The 15396-nt window shown below is 42.4% G+C and overlaps 1 protein-coding gene across 4 annotated transcripts in view; it reads right to left on the bottom strand.

Moving 5' to 3' along the window:
* The window catches only part of dlgap1a (discs, large (Drosophila) homolog-associated protein 1a), a 110213-nt gene that overhangs the window by 34484 nt on the left and 60333 nt on the right, over positions 1 to 15396 (bottom strand). For 3 of the 4 annotated variants that reach the window (XM_046322468.1, XM_046322471.1, XM_046322472.1), the window contains exons 3-4: positions 7703 to 8838; positions 1584 to 1810 (exon numbers count right to left, since the gene is read on the bottom strand). In XM_046322468.1, coding sequence (XP_046178424.1) covers positions 1584 to 1810; positions 7703 to 8770 — 1295 coding nt within the window. In that variant the 5' untranslated portion in view covers positions 8771 to 8838. The remainder of the gene's footprint in view (positions 1 to 1583; positions 1811 to 7702; positions 8839 to 15396) is intronic. The other variant, XM_046322469.1, reaches the window with a different exon arrangement.

Below are 15396 nucleotides of genomic sequence, written 5' to 3'. Positions count from 1 at the left end.
TGGACTCCGACTACATCCAGAATAAAAGAAATGGAAGAAGATGGAACCTGAAGTGCTTGAAGGGCGAAGCAAGAGCTGCGGCTGCCTCAGTGTTGGGATGTTAAGGAATTTGGTTATGCATGATGTCATTGGTGTGGAATAAACCAATATGTTTCCAATATTATCTAACAAGCAGTAAACGAAGACAGATAAATGTCAAGAATATGTACACACATGCACATAGAAATGTGGGACACATACATTATATTGACTGCTATTAAACATTACCATAACACCATAATAAAAAAATCCAAACGGGCCTATATGATAACTGAATCAAAATGCATATATCATTAATGATGACACATACCCTCTGCCTGTAATTCATCTCAAACAGCACAGCAATGAAGTTCCAATCTGTGAGTACAGCACTTTTAAAGAGAAGTCCACAGGCTCAGCATACCTTCGCTAGCAGTGTGGGCACTTAATTAGAGACAGAGACAGGCCTGGTGTGTTTCTGGGGAGAACCTAATCATATCCCTGCTGTTAGTGCAAAGTCTATGGAGCCTATTAGCTACTGTAGGCTGGCGTCAAAGAGAGAAAATGAAACAAAAGTGTAAAACTATTACACTGATCTATCTCCTAAAACATTAAATGCATTCCTTTTTGTGTAATAAATCAATGTTGTTCTTATTGACTGGGAAGGTGATTTATCACTGTAGATGATCACATCATTACTCCACAGTAAGTTCAGTAGTACATCTGCATGTCCCACATACAGTACAGTAACCATCGGGCAGCAGATGTGGTAATCTAAGGATCACTTAGTGCCTGCCAAACGGTTTCAGACGCCTAGTGGAGTTCATAACATGAACAACAGAACCAGGAGAGGCACAGTACACTATCAAAGGTCATGAGGCATGCAGAGCTTCAGACAGAAATACAAGCTGATTTAGAACACGGATCACAGTCACGGTTCGGGAAGCTTTTCTCACAATCCTAGTGCCTTTAGCTCAACTTTTGTCAAAGATCCTTTCAAATTTAAATTGAGAGATGCTTGCCATGCTTAGGGATTGACATATTTGTTCATTGTGAAGATTATAATAAACCGATAAGAGCATAATTATATAACTTAGAATATACTGTACTTTTTCAACTGAAACGTTCATTTTTAAAATAGCTTCTCACTTCATCTACATTCAGGAGAATCTTCCAGTCAATTCCCCTGGTGTTTCAAACATTAATAATCGTTACTCACTGAGTGGAACGGCATGCGGGGGAAAATGCACAGGTGCCGGGCTTGGCTGTCTCCTGGATTGGATGCTGCTTTAATGAATTCACAAATTCTAGCTGGAAGTCCCAGATGTGCCAGAGTGATACCGAAAGCTACGAGCAACCTCTCTATATAACGGTACCAATAAAGCTGGGGGTCGGAGGACCTTATCCTAAACGGTTGTCTGATTTCTTCATGCTATGCTTCTCCCCCACTGCAGTAAATGGGCCATTTAAGTACACACCATGCTCCAAAGAATGTGAAATCATAAGAACTATGATAATGAAATTAAGTCAAAGTCACTTTAAAATGTCATAGCGTAGAGTCTTACTTTAAGGTGGTCATTTCAGTCAGTGATGGCTGGGTGGCTTTGATATAGCTGGCCCGTCGACCTTGGGCCTGGACCTTTGGCGATGGCTTTGGACTTCCCTCCGAGTCTTCGCTGTCTTCTTCCTCGGCCATAGCCTTCACATAGCTCCCGCTGCGCATGCGTCGACATGGGATGTCATCCTCCTTACCCCCCAGAGGCGAGAAGCCACTCCACTCGTCCTGTGGCACCTGTGGGGACGGGGGAGGTGACAACAGGGCATCAGGCACCTCCACGGATGACTGTATGGCGCCATGAACCCACATCTACCTGGTCCGGTCCTGCCAACGCAGTGTCACAACAACATCCAACGCACAGTCAGACCCCTACCTCTCTCTATCTCTCATACTGAGCATTGAAGGTAATAAACAAGTGATTAAGGAAGAGGCTGGTATGAGTTCACATGATTACACTAAAAACATCTTCCTGACAACCTGGGCATCCGCTAGTGTGGTGTCCTCCTAAGGGCACACATAGACTTATCAAGAGGATGTTCACAAAGAACTAGGGTGTCTATCAGAGCTCAAACAACATCATCGGGGTGGTACAACATTTGAGCTAGCCTGAAACAACGTATTTTAAGACTTTGTATAGGTGTGAGGGAAATAATGGATTGAAGGAGAAACACAATGAGGTATCCATAAATATGTGTTGAACAAATGAGTAAAACTAGGGCACAAGCAATAGCACAACCTGAACTTCCAAACTATTCTTTATTGTATAATAGTTGATAGGAATACTACTAATAGGAATACTACTACGTCCATACAGAGAGGGATTATGGTGCCCCTTCTCTAAAAGGTTCATTCAGAAACAGTGAAAGAACGTGTTACCAGAGAAGATCTATTCATCTTCCAGTGATATACCCAATTTGGGAAGTTACCATATTGCATTCAAAAATACTTTGGAGACGAAGTTGATGCTGGAGGAGAGAGAATCCCACTCCTCCGAAGACTTAGTAATTACATGAATCTGCAAAGGGAGAGGAGCCTTGGTAACTAAGGAGACAGCAAGAGCTGGGCAGGCTAGGCTACTAGGGCTTTTGTCGTCAGAGCAGAAATTAGCAGGTTGAATATAAAAGGAGGCTGTGGAGGCAGAGTTACTCTATTACCGCTGAGCGGCTGCATGCCCACACACTACAGATGTAAGATCTTAATTTGGTCACCCTGTTGCAGGAGAAATTTAAAACTTGTAGTGTATTTGAGGTGTAGCCTTTTACACTCGTTCCAGTATACGGGCTGAAAATAGCAGATTTGGACACTGATAAGTGCTTAAATGAGAACGCAGTGGCTATACAATAAAATGCTCTACCTGATGTCAGAGCACAGGGTCTCCGCTTCACAGCACTGTATGGGTTTTGACTGACAGCCATTCTGATCATGAGCAACACGCGCAACAAGAAGTTGCCCCCACCCCTCCAGTTATTGGGGAAATTTTGCAAATGTTTTATTGTCTGAGTAAGGGAAATGCTGCAAATTACGAGGACTCAATGTATTTTGAAAGATGAGACATTTCCATATCATAAAACTCATGTCATACACAGTGTCAACATTTATGATCACTATGTTTGATGTACAGTTACAAGATGACAAGATGCTCCATCCTGGGTTTCCCTGACCAGAATGAGCCTATGTGTGTTGCGTTTTGAAGAAAATGTGCTGCAGTGCATACATCTGAATGCACTCATGCCGCCATTCAACGCGCACTAAAATTAAGACCTGCTTCACTGAATTGCCTAGTGAAATCCCAACACTGTAAGATCAAATTTTATATTTTAGCTAGTCAATAGAACAAGCTTTCAAATGATGCCCACCTTACCCAGATTGTGATTTATAATGGACCGTTTTTGGATTGTGTAAAACAACAACAGTAATTGTGTAGATGCGGGGATGCAGGGCTGTGTTTCAAACAAAACAACTACAAGTTTGATATCTGTAGTTCCTCAACTGCACAGGTAGGAGAGCTCAAAAAGCACCTAATAGCTGAAGACTCTCCTTTGAGTCATAAAAGTGCATTTCAATTTCTTTGAAGAGGTATGTGGCCCCTTGGCAACACCAGTTAGACCTTTCACTCAAACGCTTTACATTTTTTGGTGTTATGTTGCACCTTAATAATATTCTCATCATGTTACTGAATGAATCCAGAGTATTTTCAGATTTCGTTAACAACAAATGCAGCAAAAAGTACAGTAAATGTAAAATGCACCTAAAATCAACAGTGTATTTTAAGTTTTGGATTCAGTATTTATCTAATAATTTTCCCATAATCTCCAAACTGTTCCCTTATGCATAGACGTTCCATATTTCTTCTCCAATAAGCCCAATAAGCCCAAATCACACAACTGTAAAGGGTTAAAAAGGCTTCTGTAATTTCCACTTTGAAATTTCAGACTTGATTTTCCTTAAATAAAAATGCATCAACCCCTAGAAAAATGTCCATTAATTATAATCGTAAAGAACAGGAAGGCCTGCACACTGTTTATGCTCCCAATTGACTGCACTATTGATAACGTTTTGATCCGAAACGGATCTTCGTCCGGTCAAACAGACTGAGCACTCACATCCCAAAATATACACATTTCACCTCACATGACCATTATGAACATGACACATGGTGGGTGTGGAAACAATTTACTTTTGCACATAGTCAATCACATAAAGGATTACATACATACATACATACCATACCTACCTACCTACCTACCTACCTACCTACCTACCTACCTACCTACCTACCTACCTACCTACCTACCTACCTACCTACCTACCTACCTACCTAACTACCTAACATACATAACATACAATACCTACCTACCTACCTACCTACCTACCTACCTACCTACCTACCTACCTACCTACCTACCTACCTACCTACCTACCTACCTACCTACCTACCTACCTACCTACCTACCTACCTACCTACCTACCTACCTACCTACCTACCTACCTACCTACCTACCTAACTACATAACATACATAACATACAATACCTACCTACCTACCTACCTACCTACCTACCTACCTACCTACCTACCTACCTACCTACCTACCTACCTACCTACCTACCTACCTACCTACCTACCTACATACATACATACATACATACATACATACATACATACATACATACATACATACATACATACATACATACATACATACATACATACATACATACATACATACATACATACATACATACATACATACATACATACATACATACAGGTCCAACTTTAAATCTAAGCAAAAATAAAAAAGATTACGTTGGAAACATATGGAATACCTGCCCATATGACCATTACGCGCAGGACGCATGGTGGCTATTGATAGAATTACACTGACCTATTTCAAAAACAACTCTAATAATTTGATATCAATGAGATGGGCACATGTAGTAATTACAGAAGATCTAATATATACAAATATACAAAATGACCAAGTGGAGTCCTGGATGGCAGGACAAATCAACATATTCACGTAACAAATGGTCTGATATCAAACTCTTGGTTGAGACCTTTTGGAGACATGGCAGACAAATGGTGAATCCAATACAATTCTCTTCTCAGTAATAGATGATCAGTATCTCCACCCCTAGGCGGGTATTCCAACAGTTTCCAACGTAATCTTTTTTACTGCTGCCTAGGTTTTTAACTTGGACCGATTTGTATATAATCCCTAATGACCGTATGTACCTCTGTGATTAATTATGACTGACGATGCTCAAAGTGATTTGAATTGTTTCCATACCCACCATGCATCATGTGTGTAACGGTCATGTGAGGGGGGATTTGACCTGATGAAGATCCGTTTCGGTTCTAAACATTGTCAATAAAGTGGTGAATTGGGAGCATAAACAGTGTGCGGGTGTCACGCCCTGACCTTAGAGATCCATTGAATTCTCTATTTGGTTAGGTCAGGGTGTGACTAGGGTGGGCAATCTATGTCTTCTATTTCTTTGTTGGTCAGGTATGGTTCCCAATCAGAGGCAGCTGTCTATCGTTGTCTCTGATTGGGGATCATACTTAGTCAGCTATTTCCCACCTGTAGTTTGTGGGATTTTGTTTTGGTACTGTGCTGTTTAGCCCTACTAAACTTTACGTTTCGTTTGTATTTTTTTTTCTTTTTCGGTGTTCATTGAATAAAGTAAGACGTAAGCCTACCACGCCGCACCTTGGTCCGATCCTTCCATCAAAGATCGTAACAGCGGGCCTTCCTTCTCTTTACTAGTATTATTTATTTGCCCAACACCTATGTTTTTAAGCATGTGCATATGACCACAAACTTTTCATGAATTATAATCCACATAATAATTCACCTTTCCTGTTGCTGCAGGAATATTTTCCTGCTGTAGAAAACTGTCTCAAATGAAGATCCTACATCTGTAGAAGACAGTATAACATGCTCGCCACAGAAATAGGCCTATCTTCACAAGTTCACACAGAACTATCATGTGCTGTATCTTAAATACCGTACTTTATGTGTTCAGCACTTTGTTGTTGTGACAACTCCCCTATAACAGCTTCGGTTATTTTTATTTACTGCAGCTAACCGTTCACTGTACACAGTGTGGAGCTGAATATGTGGAGATCTAAATGTTGTGATGCCTGGCTAAGTAATTGGGTACTGTGCATGTGTATTTGTCACTGGGGTCTTCCCTGTTGGATATTCATGTACACAATACAGTATCAATAATACTTTAAAATACATAACAAGTCTACTCACAACACAACATCCCTAATAACTACACTAATTTAGAAGTTTAGATCTGAGATTTGAGAAATCAAAATGCTTGGCTCCAGTTTTATTTATGTATATATTTTTTTAAACATAATTTCAAAAAGCTGCATAAAATCTTTGCCATCTTTCCTCACATGGCACTCGACTCACAGACATATAGGTAATTGGTCTCCATTTGTACTAATAACACAGCTACCACTATCCTATCCCAACTTTCGAATCAATCCTGTCATTATTGTTGGTGGGTGTTTCTATGGTAACAGAGTTACTATATACGGCAGAAAGAGATACAGGATCTTAATTTGAACCTGTTTGCTACAGAAGAAAATGTGAATTATTATGTGGATTATAATTAATGGTCATTTTTTTAGTGGTTGATAGATTTTTCGTAAGGGAAAATCATGTCTGAAATTTCACAGTGGAAATGACTAACTTCAGAAGCCTGTTTAAACCTCAAATACACTACAAGTTTCAAATATCCTGCATCGCAGGAATGTTCTTCTGCAACAGGGTAATCAAATTAAGATCCTTCACCTGTTGCAGGACATGAAGGAGTACATGGGAAACATCCACTAATGTGCTGGTTCACAGTGTTGCTGACTGTGTCTCAATGTCTTCTATTAGCCTATCATACATAAAACCACTCCTACATGTCTGGTATACATTATGATATTCAGTGATTAGAATATACATTCAGTGTAGGACAAGTGATTGTGAGAAAGAGAGGAGATGAACTATTGTTGAGAACAACATTTACATTAACATAATAATTCATAATCAGTATTGGGATATTTCTGCAAATAAACTGAGTTGAAATTGAGTGCTTAGATCCATTTAGAGATGTGCTATTTGTGCTCTTGTTGTGCAAACTGTGTCTCGTGAGTGGAATTTCACAGGTGATGGTTTTGGCAATGTAATCTTTGTGTACAACTTCCGGAGAATATTCACACAGTACACACGCATGCTCACACACACACACACACACACACACACACACACACACACACACACACACACACACACACACACACACACACACACACACACACACACACACACACACACACACACACACACACACACACAAAATTATTAGGTAATAATTAAAGAACCCAAAAACTGGGAAATCTATGAAATTAAGAGGTTTATAAACAGGAAATAATGCCAGTCACTGATGGGTTTAAAAGAAAAAAGCCTACTAAAGGAAGTAAGGCCACTACTGGTTTGCACTTACTTCTCTCTTCAAATCAAATGAAAGTGGAGAGGGGGTAGGTCCTCTCCAGTGGGGTAGGTAGGTGGGCAAGGGGGGTTTGGGTTTAGGGGTGAATTTAAAGAATTGCATACCTGCAAGAACTGGCATGAGCGCTCCTGCTGACAAGCCTCAGATTTCACTAGCGCTTTATGATCTAAATTTACTGAGGCCTTCTGGTAGACTTGGCGAGCCCTGCTCACCGTTAGACTGGACGACCACAAACTCTTCTTCATGAGCTGGGCGTCCATGCTTATGGGGATATGGGAGGGGACACAGGTGTGTTTTACTACGTCGTTATTACTGCGCGACGTTTTCAGGGCGTGTTCACTGATGGTGTTGTAGGCCTCCATAAAGTACTGCGACTGGGACTTGTCCGGGTGGCGGCCCATGGTCATGACTCCAGTGGGGCTGTGCAACAGGCTGTGACAGACGTCTCGGTCATCCAGCATGTCGTCTGAGCTCCAGTACCCCGAGGTGGGGCTCCTGTGCTTGGGCTCAGCTGACTTGCAGCGCTCCCTGCTCTTGCTACGTTTGCGGTGCTTCTGCGTGGGGGGCGTCTCGCTCTCGGGGCTGTTCCTGCTGCCATTGATGCTTCCCTGCTTGGAGTTTGGCCCCTCCAAGGAGTGGGACTTTGCGAAGAGTTTCTGGACGGAGTGGACCAGGTGGCGGATGCGTCCGGGGCTGTCGTTGCGCTGCTCCAGTGCCGTCCTCTTGTACTGCAGCGTGTGGTAGCCATCCCGGGTGAATGATGGCTGCCTCTCAAACTGGTCCAGCAAGTTGACTGGCAGGCGGATGTTGACGCCCTTGTTGGGAAGCATGTTACCCACACCAACACCCACACCATAGGGCACCACAGCACACTCATCCATCCCCACCCGATCCTTCAGCTCGTGGTGTGAGCTGCTGTAGTGTCGTCTGGGGAAGGTCCCATAGGGCACCACACTACTGTCTGAGGGGAAGGCAGTGTGGTTCTTCTGGTTATGCTGGCTCTGGACCTGGGTGTAGTAGGCGTGGTCAGAGGGGTGGGACATGGGCATGTCCATCTGGTTGATCAGGTAGGGCTTGCGGTCAGGGTGGTGGCCATGGCCTAGGGCATCATAGGAACCAGGGTCACAGGTTACCAAATGGTGGTGGCTGCGGCTGCTTGATAGACCCTTCATGGTGTCTGTTCAGTCCACAGACAGTGGGCCAACCTGGGAACCACTGCAGATGATGTTCCTGACAGGAGCTGTAAAGACAGAGGTGGAGAAACAACAACAAAATGTTAGAAGAAATGAAAATGTAGACATTGTATTGTCCTTCTGTTCATGCGCTTTTATACTCCCAAAAACAATGCACTCTAATAATTATCTCTCATATCTACTCTAATAATTATGAAGGTTAGGATTGTGGTGGGGAGAGCTGAGATCCTAAATCAGTATTTTTTAACACATACACAATCTACTTTGTCAGTAAAGCATTAGTCTCTGAGAGGTTATTTTGATTTAAACACTCTCAAAACCAGAGGAGTATTGGGTTCCTAGCATTGAGAATGACAGACACAGAGGGTATGTCAAAGAGTAAAAAGCGTCACTTCAAGAATTCCGCCACAGTTCAGCTGTGATTTATTTCCTCTGCGACACTAGCTTGTTTCTCATGGCCCACGTTTTTGACTGGCTGTCTGGTATTTTTATGTGCTAGTCATGAGTGAACCTCCATGAATATCAAAGGAGCGGCATCCTACCCCCTTGTAATGTGTGAGGGTAGACCATTATGTGTAAGGGTAGATCTTCTCTGCAGATCCCCACAAGCTCTGTCAGGTTGGATGGGGAGCGTCGCTGCACAGCTATTTTCAGGTCTCTCCAAAGATGTTACATCGGGTTCAAGTCCGGTATCTGGCTGGGCCACTCAAGGATATTGAGACTTGTCCCAAAGCCACTCCTGCATTGTCTTGGCTCTGTGCTTAGGGTCGTTGTCCTGTTAGAAGGTGAACCTTCACCCTAGTTTGAGATTCTGAGCACTCTGGAGCAGATTTTCATCAAGGATCTCTCTGTACTTTGCCCCGTTCATCTTTCCCTTGATCCTGATTTTGCTCCCAGTCCCTGCTGCTGAAAAACATCCCCACAGCATGATGCTGCCACCACCATGCTTCACTGTAGGAATGGTGCCAGGTTTCCTCCAGACGTGACACTTGGAAATCAGGCCAAAGAGTTCAATCTTGGTTTCATCAAACCAGAGAATCTTGTTTCTCATGACCTGAGAGGCTTTAGGTGCCTTTTGGCATACTCCAAGTGGGCTGTCATGTGACTTTTACTGGGGAGTGGCTTCCATCTGGCCACTCTACCATAAAGGCCTGATTGGTGGAGTGCTGGAGAGACAGTTGTCCTTCTGGAAGGTTGTCCCATTTCCAGAGAGGAGCTCTGTCAGCGTGAGCATCAGGTTCTTGGTCACCTCCCTAATTGCTCAGTTTGGTCAGTCTGCCAGCTCTAAGAAGAGTCTTAGTGGTTCCAAACATTTGTTGCTACCCTTCCCCAGATCTGTGCCTCGAAACAATCCTGTCTCGGAGCTCTATGGACAATTCCTTTTCGACTTCATGGCTTGGTTTTTGCTCTGACATGCATTGTCAACTGTGGGACATTATATAGACTGGTGTGTGCCTTTCCAAATCATGTCCAATCAATTGACCACAGGTGGAATCCAATCAAGTTGTAGAAACATCTCAAGGATGATGACTTGAAACAGGATGCATCTGAGCTTAATTTCGAGTGTCATAGCAGAGGGTCTGAATACTTATGTAATTAAGCTATTTCTGTTTTTTTAATACATTTGCAAACGTTTCTAAAAACTATTATGGGGTATTGTGTGTAGATTGATGAGTAAAACATGTTTCGCTGTAGCTCACTGCGTCCCATAGCTCCCCCTTCTGGCTACTGGAATTTGCAAAGAGGGAAAGACGTGGGAGGACTATCTGTATCAAACGTTAAATCGTATTTCCAGTCACTAGCATTCCGTCCCGTTCTAAATTGGTTTAGACATGATTATTCTGCCCCCTGGCTCAGTGTAGAGAGAAACACGGTGTCTCATATTGCCATGGAAGAGGTGTTCTTCACTGATATATCCCTTAAATAATGTAAACTATGCTTTGGAACAATTTTTGCTTGCACAATTTGGCGCAAAATCTTCAATCATTGCAACTGGGTATCAAAATTGTATGCCCATACTCCAATATTTCACAATAATGCCTTGTGATCTGGATCTTTCACATCCCTCCAATGGTCCAAATGTGTAATCTGTACTCTTACCAATATCATGGACTGTGATGGTTTGAGAACATTCCAAGATTTGAAAGATACACATTACCAGGCAACTCCTTTTGTCTATGGGTGAGTTCGAAAATTCACTCTGGAGTGCCAGAGAGCGCTCAGAGTGCGCTCTGGGTGTTCGTAAATTCAGAGCATTTCGCTCTAAGAGTGTTCCGAGTGCACACTGGACGCTCTGGCCGAGGAGTAGGGTTGATCAGAGCGTTCTGACCTCACAACGGCAGTCAAGCACCCAAGCTAAATGACTAACGTTGGCCAACTTGCCAGCTACTTCCAGACACAAATGAGAGAACACCTCATTCTGACCATTTTACTCGCCCTAGAAGAGCTGGTTAGACTATTTTCATGTTATCCAGAGTGTTGGTGACTTTGACTATGCTGCTTGCAACAATGTTTGGGAAACCCAACTACCGAACCATCCAATGACGGGATTTATAAAAACATTATCTGGGCTCCCAAAAGGACTGATCTCTTTAATATATAAACAACCTTTGGAAAGTTCATATTCTGAGCTAGCCATTAAAAAAGTAATGTCCACAGATCGGATTGAATCTGAACAACTCTTCAAATGGAACAGAATATGGAAAAATATGACCTTGTCATCTCATAATCCGAACCATCAATTTATTCATTTTCAGTTTGTTCACAGACTGTACATAACACCAAGGAAATGTTTTATGAGGAGATTGTCCCCAACTCCCAACTGTTCACTGTGTCCCGTAAATCAGGTAGACACATTCCTCCATAAGATGAGGGAGTGCCCTGCAGTTTCAAAGTGCATATGAATTAAAATATTAAATGCTTTGCATCTATTATGTTACTTAACAATGATAGCCCCTTGCATCTCTGAATCACTCAGAGAAGATCACTGCTGGCAGGCAGCACTGCTGTGAAAACATTTAATATTATAATATGGTTTCCGGGTGGGGAGGATGCAGGTGGGTGGATGGGGACTGAGGGGGGAATGGGTTGGGGTTATCTTAGTACATATTTCTTTGACTCTTTTTTTTTAACCTCTACCCCATCTGAAGAAAATGTAAAAAAAGACAATAGAAAAGCCTCCTCTTCACCAACCAACACTGACAACAAGAATGTGTAACGGCTTTCTTTAGGTGAAGTAGAGGCGGACCAAAATGCAGCGTGGTTGTTATTCATTGTACTTTAATAAAGAAACTGTACACAAATAAACTAACAAAACAACAAACGTGCGAAAACCTAAAACAGCCCTATCTGGTGCAAAACACAGAGACAGGAACAATCACCCACAAACACACAGTGAAACCCAGGCTACCTAAATATGGTTCCCAATCAGAGACAATGACTAACACCTGCCTCTGATTGAGAACCATATCAGGCCAGACATAAAAATAGACAAACAAGACATCCAACATAGAATGCCCACTCAGATCACACCCTGACCAACCAAAACATAGAAACATACAAAGCAAACTATGGTCAGGGTGTGACAATATGTTAACTGTCTTCTTCTGGTTGCAATGTACAATAGAACAGGTCATAACCACATACTTAACAATGAGGCAGTATTTTGAATCACACGTCTTGAAATATATATCAAAGACACGAGAGCACAAACATCGGCTCGATTAATTTCTTTGACATGCAAGGCGCATCAGAGTAATTGCAGCAGGCGGAGGGGCTCTTCATTCAGCTGTGTTAATTGTGTGACGTCCTTCAGGACAGAAAGCAGCACACACCGGGCCACATGGCGCCACACACAGCAGGAAGGAAGAGGGCTCAACGGGTGGCAGAGAGTGAGCAGCCAGCCATGTTATTATTGAGCTATTATTGGCCACTGTGATCCTCTAATGGTACTGGGGGTTGAACCGCTGTTTCAGCCCCCAACCCACCCCATGTTCCTGTTGAACCGCTGCTTCAGCCCCCAACCCACCCCATGTTCCTGATATCACTCTCTGTGGTGGGAGAGAGAGCTAGTTTTGTATTTGTATTTGTATTTATTAGGGATCCCCAATAGCTGCTGCCAAGGAATGGGAGTTTTGGAAACACATAATGACAACCCACACAGTAATGATTTATAAGTATTTGATGCAGCCATCATGTCTATAATTAACACAAATTACGCTTGTGGAGTGGAAATGGCAAGATATGGTCACAGCTACTCATTCAATGTTTTTTTCTTTATTTTTACTATTTTCTACATAGAATAATAGTGAAGACATCAAAACTATGAAATAAAACATGGAATCCCCCCCCCCAAAAAAAAAGGGGTAAACAAAACTAAATATATTTTACATTCTTCTAAGAAGCCCCCTTTTGCCTTGATGACAGCTTTGCACACTTTTCATCTGGATTGCATTTCAATTAACAGGTGTGCCTTGTGGAATTTATGTCCTTCTTAATGCGTTTGAGTCAATCAGTTGTGTTGTGACAAGGTAGAGGTGATATACAGAAGATAGCCCTATTTGGTAAAAGTCCATGTCCATATTATGGCAAGAACAGCTCAAATAAACAAAGAGAAATGATAGTCCATCATTTAAGACATGAAGGTCAGTCAATCCGGAACATTTCAAGAAGTTTGAAAGTGCAGGCTCAAAAACCATCAAGAGCTATGATGAAACTGGCTCTCATGAGGACCGCCACAGGAAAGGAAAACCCCGATTTACCTCTGCTACAGAGGATTGGTTCAGTAGAGTTAACTGCACCTCAGAAATTGCAGCCCAAACATATGCTTCACAGAGTTCAAGTAACAGACACATCTCAACAACTGTTTGAGATGAGGCCTTCATAGTTGAATTGCTGCAAAGAAACCACTACTAAAGGACACCAATAATAAGAAAATACTTGCTTGGGCCAAGAGACACGAGCAATGTGCATTAGACCAGTGGAAATCGGTCCTTTGGTATGATGAGTCCAAATTTGAGATTTTTGGTTCCAACCGCCGTGTCTTTGTGAGACGCAGAGTAGGTGAACGGATGGTCTCTGCATATGTGATTCCCACCGTGAAGCATGGAGGAGGAGGTGTGATGGTGTGGGGGTGCTTAGCTGGTGACACTGTCTGTGATTTATTTAGAATTCATGTCACACTACCACAGCATTTTGCAGCGATATGCCATCCCATCTGGTTTGTGCTTAGTGGGACTATGATTTGTTTTTCAACAGGACAATGACCCAAAACACATCCAGGCTGTGCAAGGGCTATTTGACGAAGAAGGAGAGTGATTGAGTGCTGCATCAGGTGACCTGAACTCAACCCAATTGAAATGGTTTGGGATGAGTTGGACCGCAGAGTGAAGGAAAAGCAGCCAGCAAGTGCTCAGCATATGTGGCAACTCCTTCAAGACTGTTGGAAAATCATTCCAGGTTAAGTTGGTTGAGAGAATGCCAAGAGTGTGCAAAGTTGTCATCAAGGCAAAGGGTGGCTGCTTTGAAGAATCTCAAAAGATTTGTTTAACACTTTTTTGGTTACAACATGATAGTTTTGATGTCTTCACTGTTATTCTACAATGTGGAAAATAGTTTTAAAAAACATGAATGACTTGCCTAGTTAAATAAAGGTTAAATAAAAGTAGGTGTGTCCAAACATTTGACTGATACTGTATAAAGATCTGAATAATTGGAAAGAGCTGTAACACATACATATATTTATATCTGCTCTGCCATTGTCTAGAGAGGAACATAAATTATCTGAAGTTTTACAGTGGCTGTTTCAGAAATGGCACCCTATTATCTATTTATTTGACTAGGCAAGTCAGTTAAGAACAAATTCTTATCTTCAATGACGGCCTAGGAACAGTGGGTTAACTGCCTTGTTCAGGGGCAGAAACTACAGATTTTTACCATGTCAGCTCGGGGATTCGATCTTGCAACCTTTCGGTTACAAGTCCAATGCTCTAACCACCTGTCGCCCTACATAGTGCACTCCTTTTGACCAGAGCCCTGTGGGTCATTTGGAACACAGACAGTGTGTGAGTCTGGAAGGTGGTCTCTTCAACACATTCAGAGAGAAAACTCCCAAAGGACATCTGAAGTACAGTATGCAGCACCTCTGACTCCACAGAGGACATGGGGAAAATGTGATGCTGGCTTCCCTGACATATTTGGCCTTCCACAGACAGCAGGCTGCTTATCCTCTACAGGATCGGTGCCCCCCCCCCCCCCCACAGGACAGTTGAGCTAATGTGTGCTAATGTGATTAGCATGAGGTTCTAAGTAACAAGAACATTTCTCAGGACATGGACATATCTGATATTGGCCACCCCTCAGAGCCTGGTTCCTCTCTAGGTTTCTTCATAGGTTCCTGCCTTTCTAGGGAGTTTTTCCTAGTCACCACACCTCTTATGTCTGCATTGCTTGCTGTTTGGGGTTTTAGGCTGGGTTTCAGTATAGCACTTTGTGACATCGGCTGATGTAAAAAAAGGGCTTTATAAATACATTTGATTGATTGACTGATTGAAGTTTCCTGGTGAAAAAGAAGAACTCATTATTTCCAACTCAACGTTATCCTAGAT

This window comes from Oncorhynchus gorbuscha, linkage group LG22, assembly GCF_021184085.1.
Source record: "Oncorhynchus gorbuscha isolate QuinsamMale2020 ecotype Even-year linkage group LG22, OgorEven_v1.0, whole genome shotgun sequence".
NCBI classification, from domain to species: domain Eukaryota; kingdom Metazoa; phylum Chordata; class Actinopteri; order Salmoniformes; family Salmonidae; genus Oncorhynchus; species Oncorhynchus gorbuscha.
The sequence above is the reverse complement of the archived record's forward strand: the minus strand, read 5'-3'. Positions and strand labels throughout refer to the sequence as shown.